Here is a 7,399-nt window from a genome sequence, read left to right on the forward strand (position 1 = left end):
ATTGTGTTAATGTTCTTTATATTACTTTTTTCACTTAATTTTGTATACATTCATATATATATATATGAGCATATATATTCAATATATAGCTCAAGTGTATCTATTTCAAATAGTATGACTTGACACTTCTCCTCACCCAATTCCATGCCATTGAGTTTCTGATCTTTCACGGAGAAAGGTCTTAGCTGAAATTCCATCCCAGTGAATCACACATTCTTTCTGTGAGTATGGTTCTATTTCATACCATTTGTTGCGAAGTGTTAGGGAAGGAAATATAGTTACTACCATGTGGTATAGTGGAAAATATTAATGATTTGGGTTTGGATCTCAATTTCATCATTTGTTGCCTGTGTTTAAAAGATAAAATGTTTCAAACAACCTTGTAAGATATTTTTATCCCTCTTAAGAGATGAGAAAACAGAGACCCAGCCAGGGATAAATGACTTATTTAAGGTCACACAGCTAGTATATATTATAGCCAGGATTTAAACAAAGGCCAGTTTGAGGCACAGCCTATGTGTTTTCCTTTCAACCATCGTGGCTTTTCTTTGGGACTTAAGTATAAGTGAAGGAGAAAAGTCTTCGAAGTTGATTGCTTATATTTTTGACCAAAGCCTTAATAAAAGGTTATGTACTCTGTTATCTTTCCAGTATCCAAACGTCTCTTATCTGACTTCTTTTGTTTTGTCATATTTCCTTTTTTAGGAGAGAAGCCTTATAAATGCACTTGGGATGGTTGCTCCTGGAAATTTGCTCGCTCAGATGAGCTCACCCGCCATTTCCGCAAGCACACAGGCATCAAGCCTTTCCGGTGCACAGACTGCAATCGTAGCTTTTCTCGCTCTGACCACCTGTCTCTGCACCGCCGGCGCCATGACACCGTGTAAGCGGTACAGACTGCACTAGAAGAGCTGCACTGGTCTCTTTTGTGCACACGCCCGTGTGCTATAAGATCATAACCATCTTTTCCTCTTTGACTCAGCTTGCCTGTGGGATGGGATACAGCTCACTGACCCAGACTGATGAGACTGGAGGAAAAGATAGCTGATCTCTCGTGGAGACTCCTTATATTCCATCTTCATTTCTTCCCTGTCTCATCCCCAATTTTTTTCAACCTCCACATGGGTTGAATTCCGGTGTGGCACCCATGGTTGCCCCTTCCCCTTCCCATTATGAGATAGGACATTTTTCCTACAATAAGAAAACAGGAATCAAATTCAAGGCTGTGAACAAACATATGCTGCTTTTTTTTCTTATTTTTCTCTTGTTTTATAGAATTCTTATCCATATTTTTGAATCAATATATCAATGTGGTTGGTAGTGTCCTAAAATGACTTTTTTCAAGTTCCCAGGCAAAAGAGGGCATAACATTGTAGTTGGTTAATAAGATTTACAGGTATTTGCGTCCTGAGTATAGAGCGCATTCTTGGTAAATAAACTGAGTCCCATACCAAAAGCAAAGATTGTGTAAAACCAATCCTATTTGTTCTTACATTTTGGTTTTCAGACAGTGCTGGTGCTTCTTGCTTCTTTAGTCCATCAAAGGGAATGAAAGGATCTTCTTGTCCTCCTTTTCATCCTCTTCTTCCTCCTCCTCCTTCAGGATTAAAGATTTTTCTGCACAGTTACATTCTTTGTTATGTTAAACTTGGACAAAATTTTCAAAGCACACACTAACATACCAGTATGGGAAAAAAATGTTCCAAGAGAGTAAATTGGGCAGTGATAGGAACAAGTAGATCCAAGATGACCCTGTAAACAAATAGAGGGGGACTTTCCTTTGTATAGGATATTGAAAGTGCTGTAATCACAAGCCTCATTCAAATGACACTCTGTTGAGACAGTGTCTTGAGGTGATAGCTGTACTGTTTATTCTTCTGTTTACGTAAAGCTACTGTTATGAACATACTGCATGATGAAAAAAATGACACACCGGGGCCATGTTACACAGAGGTGAGAGGTTAGAAGAAAAAATGTCTTAATTATGTGGTTATTAAATGCATTCCTGTATGTTTCAAATGGAATATAAGAGGTTTTTAGTGAAAAGTATTAATAGTATTAATGTTCTACAACTGCTGTGAACATCTAAGACATTTCTTTTATCCATTATAGCAGGTTGCATAATATACACACTTGGTTACCTAATCAGATTGCTTTATTATAATGTCTGGGACATAAAACCCTCTGTTTCAGGCACTGGACCTCAGATCTACCTCCACATGGCAGATTTCCTCTCCCAGGGTTGGGGGGGAAGCTTTTAATCACTTAATTGTGAACACAGCTTCTCTCCTGGAAAAGATTCTCTTCATATGGTATCCCCTTTCCTTGGCAGATATTTAACCAGTCTCTCTTGAATACTTTAGGCTACTTCCCAAGGCCATTTATTCTGACTAAATTATAGAATTCTAGTACGAAGAAGGGATCCTATCAACTATATAGTCCTACCCATCATTAATATTTTGCAGATGAGACAAATATGGGTCAGATTTCTTCCCAAGATGTTTCTTTGAGGTTTTATAGGCCTGCACACTCACTCTCCCAGGGATCACATTATTAAACCAAATTTTAAAATTGTACATGATTGGTTTCAGTACTTGTCTAATTTTATATGTTATGCTTCAGAAAAATTTAAGCCACTTACAGAATAATTTACAGTTGACTAAATGGTAAGTAACCTGTGCTTATAGTCATTGATATGTAACATTAGGCACACAATTTTTCTATTCTTAACACTTTCTATAATATCTCAGGTTTGATTTATCTCATTTCAAGCTACAGTGTCTTCCCAGGCCATAAATCCTCATAAATTCAAGGACTACCTGTAATTTTCAAAATGATATGTAGATTTTTACTATTTTAGCCTTGTTATTTTGATATAGGTTTTCCCTTAACTTTTGGTTGCAAGTTCCACACTCCAAACTAATTGTTAAAGCATGGGGAGTAAGACAGCTATAAGACAGGTTGTTAAAGGTGAAACTTATGTTGTTAAAGTTACCATCATACATAAGTTAAGCTTATAATTGAGTAGTTGATATGGTATTTCACAGTAGAATCCAAAGACATACTCTTTTTCTCCAGAGTTTGGATTTGAGACTTCTTTTTCAGAGTTTATAACTGACCTGTGCCCTTCAGACCTCAAAATCTTTTGCATTGGAGCATATGATCTATTTGTAAATAAAGACTATGTTCAAATCCTACTAACTAGGATATTTAATTAGGATTCCAAATATTGGTATCCCTGACATCTTTAAGCTTTTATTCAAATTTTCCCTGTAAAGTAATGAGGGACTTTATTAATGATTTATTAATTGTCCTTGGACAGGAAAATATTCTAATCCTATTTTCATTGTCCTCTTCCCTCCAAATAATGATAAAATCTTTACAAATTATTTACATATTCTTTAGGAAATATATCAAAATTCATTAAGAATATTTCATGAAGTACAGGTACTCAAATACAATATAGTGCTGTATCACACCAAAAGCACATAGAACTTTGCTAAATAAATGTGGAAAAGAACTGTCTCTCAAAGGTAGCATTTGGAATATATTGAATTTACTGTGCCCACACCAGCAAAACACCATTATGTGAATGGTTGCCTATGGCGTGGAAAATGGCTTTGTTCTATAGGGCTGAATAATATCTTGGAATTTGTTGCAGTAGAATTCGTCCATTTGTAGATGATTGGCAGTTGAACATTACTATTGATAATTATTATTGGAAAATTCAGGAAAAATATTAAGAATATGAACAGCTAAGTACATTAGGTAGAGTGATTTATGTATGGGCAAGACAGAAAGGTTTGCAAGAATAACTTCTTAAATAAACTTTTTATTTTAAAACAGTTTTAGATTTATAGAAAAATTGTGAAAATTGTATAGAGTTTCCCTATACCTCAAGTCCAGTTTTCCCTATTATTAGCATCTTTCATTAGAATGATATATTTGTTGCAATTAATGAAGTAATGATGATACATTACTATTAACTAAAATCTAAACTTTATTCAGATTTTCTTAGCTTTTACCTATTATCATTTTTCTATTCCAGCATCCATTCAGGATACCACATCACATTTAGTAGTCATAGCTCCTTAGGCTTCTTTGGGTTGTGACAATTTCTCAGATTCTCCTTGTTTCCTATGACCTTGACAGTTTTGAGGAGCCCCTAAATTAATATCTAATATCTAAATTATTTCTTATGATTAAACTGAGCTTATAGGTTTGGAGGATGAGGATCACAAAGTTGAACTGCCATTTTCTACACATATTAACATGACACATACTCTTGATGTTAATCTTGATCATCTGGCTGCGATATTGTTTGTCAGGTTTCTCCTCTGTCCCACCTTACATACTGTACTCTTTGGAAGGAAATCACTATGTACAGCCTACACTTAAGGAGTGGTTAGCTATGCACTACATCGTTGAGGGTGAGTATCTACATAATTATTGGAAATTCTGCATAGGAGATTTGTCTCTTCTCTCTCATTTATTTATTTATCCAATCATTTATTGGTATCACTATGGACTCATGGATATTTATTTTGTACTTTGGGTTATAATCCAACTTATTCTGTTTCTCAAATAGTTCCAGCTTTGACCATTGGGCACTCTTTTGGCTTGACTTTCATGTACTTTTGACAAACCCCATCATTTTTTTAAGGACACCTTTACTTTGTAGCACTACAAGATGCTCCAAGCTCATCTTATATATATATATTTATTTTTTTTCCCCCAATCCTATAATCAACCATTTGTTTAAGGAGTCCTGGTTTCTGTTAATGGAAAATTGTTAGCAATCAAGATCTGGGCATTAGGTATGCTTATTGCTACAGTTGTCTTGTTGCTTCTAGGTCATTTCAGCTGATAGAGCAAGGAAATATATGCATATATACTAACCCATGTATATCTATGTATACATACATGTATCTATATATAGTTCTGTATGTAATCATCCATATCTTTATTAAGCTAAACATGAGTTCATACTGATGTATCCAACTCCAATCCATTATCACATGGATCATCTTATCCTTTGTTTACTATTAATTTAACCTTTGTTTACTCTGACCTTCCATTCCAACAGTGAGAAACCTGGCTCCCACACTTTGCCATCTACTTACTTAATTGCTCAGTTTCAGAGTACCTGTATAGTGGTATATGAATTGTTTACTTGTATAGCTATGGAAACACCTAGAGCACAGTGCTCATGTACATGATAGTACATTTTTAGAACTCCAACAGCTCTTTGAAACAAAGTAATCTGAAAAATTTAGGGATTACTGATTTCTATGACCTAAGTTCCAGGAACTTGGGGTGTATCCTTCTCTCAAAAGTTTTTTTTAAGAACCAAATCATTTGGAATTCAGCTAATCTTTAATAAGCCAAGGGAAATTATTGATCTTCCATAGTGTGCTAATACCTACGTAGAAGTGTGTATGCTGAAGAAAGTGAATGTGCCCAATTTAAAGAAACATTTAGCATTATCTTTTCTCACTGAAAAATATGGCTCTCTGACAATAGAGGTGCTACCCTGTTATCTCTCTTCCGTATTCTCTCATCTCTCACTTTACTGACCTTAGGCAAGTCACATCACCTCTTTGTGCCTCAGTTAACCCCCATCTGTAAAATGGGGATCCAAATATCTACCTCACAGGAATGTTGTGAGGATTATCATTAATGGATGTTGGCAAAAATGACAAGTGATGCTTAAATGAACAACAAAGTAATATGATTACCACTATGATGATAATTATAGAAGTCTATATTTATCCTAGAAGAAGGAGAGTATTAAGCTTTCTTGATGATAAAAAGCTAAATTTGAGTCAATAACAAGGATAATTGGAGTGGTCACTGGAAACACTATTATCTCTTGCTCTCAATCTCCCTACGTTCTACTCACTGCTAACTATAGGATTCTCACCTGTTTCTATACTCAAAGCATATTAGGGCCTAAAGGAATTAAGTAGGCCAAATCCATTGCTTTAAAATCTGTATTCTTCTCCTACCCTCACTCTTTCTGGACCACATTATATGTCACCCTGTCAGAAGTACAGAGGAAATTTACCACAACCTTTCAAACCTTGGCCAGTCCAGCTTCACCAGTTACATTTTATCTTTCCACACTTACTATATTATGAACAGTATAGGTAGAAGGGAAATGGGGTGGGGTGGTTGGGCTGGGAGTGGAATGGAAGAGGATAGAATTTTCACTAGTGACTGGATATTTCTTTGATTCTCAAATACTGGTTTTACCTCCCATTTCTTTTCTGGTGGAGTGTTGGAGACAGGGGGAGAGACACTATCCTATTAAGAAACTCTCCTTCCTTTCCAGTAGATGTTTCCCAGGATCAGTACAGATAGTTGTTTTGGATATTATAACTGTTGTATATGTGCTATTTTCATTGTATTTCTGAATAAACAGAGGAAGAGAATCCCTAGTGGTTTTCATCTTTTTTTTTTTGACAGGGAGACACAGTAGGTAAACAGTACCAGAAACTGACTCTTCATTTTTGTGTTGAGGAAAGGAGCCTACAGTGAAATGATTGGGGTTTTTTGTCATTTTTATTTAAAGAAATTATAGAACAGTATATTGTTAAGCTTTAATCTTTATAACTTCTATATCTGGGCCTCATTATTTCAGTGATTTAGAGAAACACCCTGGGTTTTTTGGGGTTTTTTTTTTTTTTTTTTTTTTGCTCTATTTTATACTAGTTCTTGTTCCAGAGGCATGGCTTTGAGCCTAGCATTATGAGCAATCTCTCATATACAAGTCTGTTGGGCCCCCAGAAATACTAGAAAACTGCCTCAGTTAGCATGGTCACTTGGAGATTACTCTGTTTTAACCCAATGGGACTTTTCTGTGGCATCCAGGCAGGATGTGTGCTTGGGAAATAAGCAATCTTGTTATGTTTAATTATTGTACTTTTATAACTAATAAATTTTTTAACCTTCAGAATCCATGGCTATTATCTTGACTTTGTCTTCATTTTACTTTTCTACAACATGGCATGGCACAAGTAGATCATTTTTTCCCTTAACTGGGTAAAGTTGGAAGCTGGGCTATCTTAAACACAATAATTTCTCTGCTTAAGCACATGAGGCCCTCCCCATTCTTGAGATTGTATCAGCATGTCCCTGAACAGGACTGAATGGAGGCTGTGCCCCTTTTGTATATTTCTTAGAGTGAATCACCCTGTGTGGTACAGACTCAGCTGGTTAGGTTTCCTTGCCCATCCCCGTTCCCTTACCATCTTGTTTGTTTTTTCCTAAGAAGGAATTCAGGAGAGAAGGGTATTGGGGCAATTTTAAACTCCAAAGTTACTTGAGTACAAATACCACCCCTGGGTAGGGGATATGGGAAGCTGCCTTGTCTGTGGTCTATGGACCCTGCTTTGGA

At 35.9% G+C, this 7,399-nt stretch overlaps 1 protein-coding gene across 1 annotated transcript in view; it reads left to right on the forward strand.

The window, feature by feature from the left end:
• Window positions 1-7,023, forward strand: part of KLF8 (KLF transcription factor 8) — a 347,285-nt gene extending 340,262 nt beyond the window's left edge. Inside the window, exon 6 of the mRNA XM_002700142.6 lies at window positions 706-7,023. Coding sequence (XP_002700188.2) covers window positions 706-887 — 182 coding nt within the window. The 3' untranslated portion in view covers window positions 888-7,023. The remainder of the gene's footprint in view (window positions 1-705) is intronic.
• The last annotated feature ends 376 nt before the right edge of the window (window positions 7,024-7,399 follow it).

The sequence above is a fragment of the Bos taurus genome, chromosome X (assembly GCF_002263795.3).
Source record: "Bos taurus isolate L1 Dominette 01449 registration number 42190680 breed Hereford chromosome X, ARS-UCD2.0, whole genome shotgun sequence".
Classification (NCBI taxonomy): Eukaryota; Metazoa; Chordata; class Mammalia; order Artiodactyla; family Bovidae; genus Bos; species Bos taurus.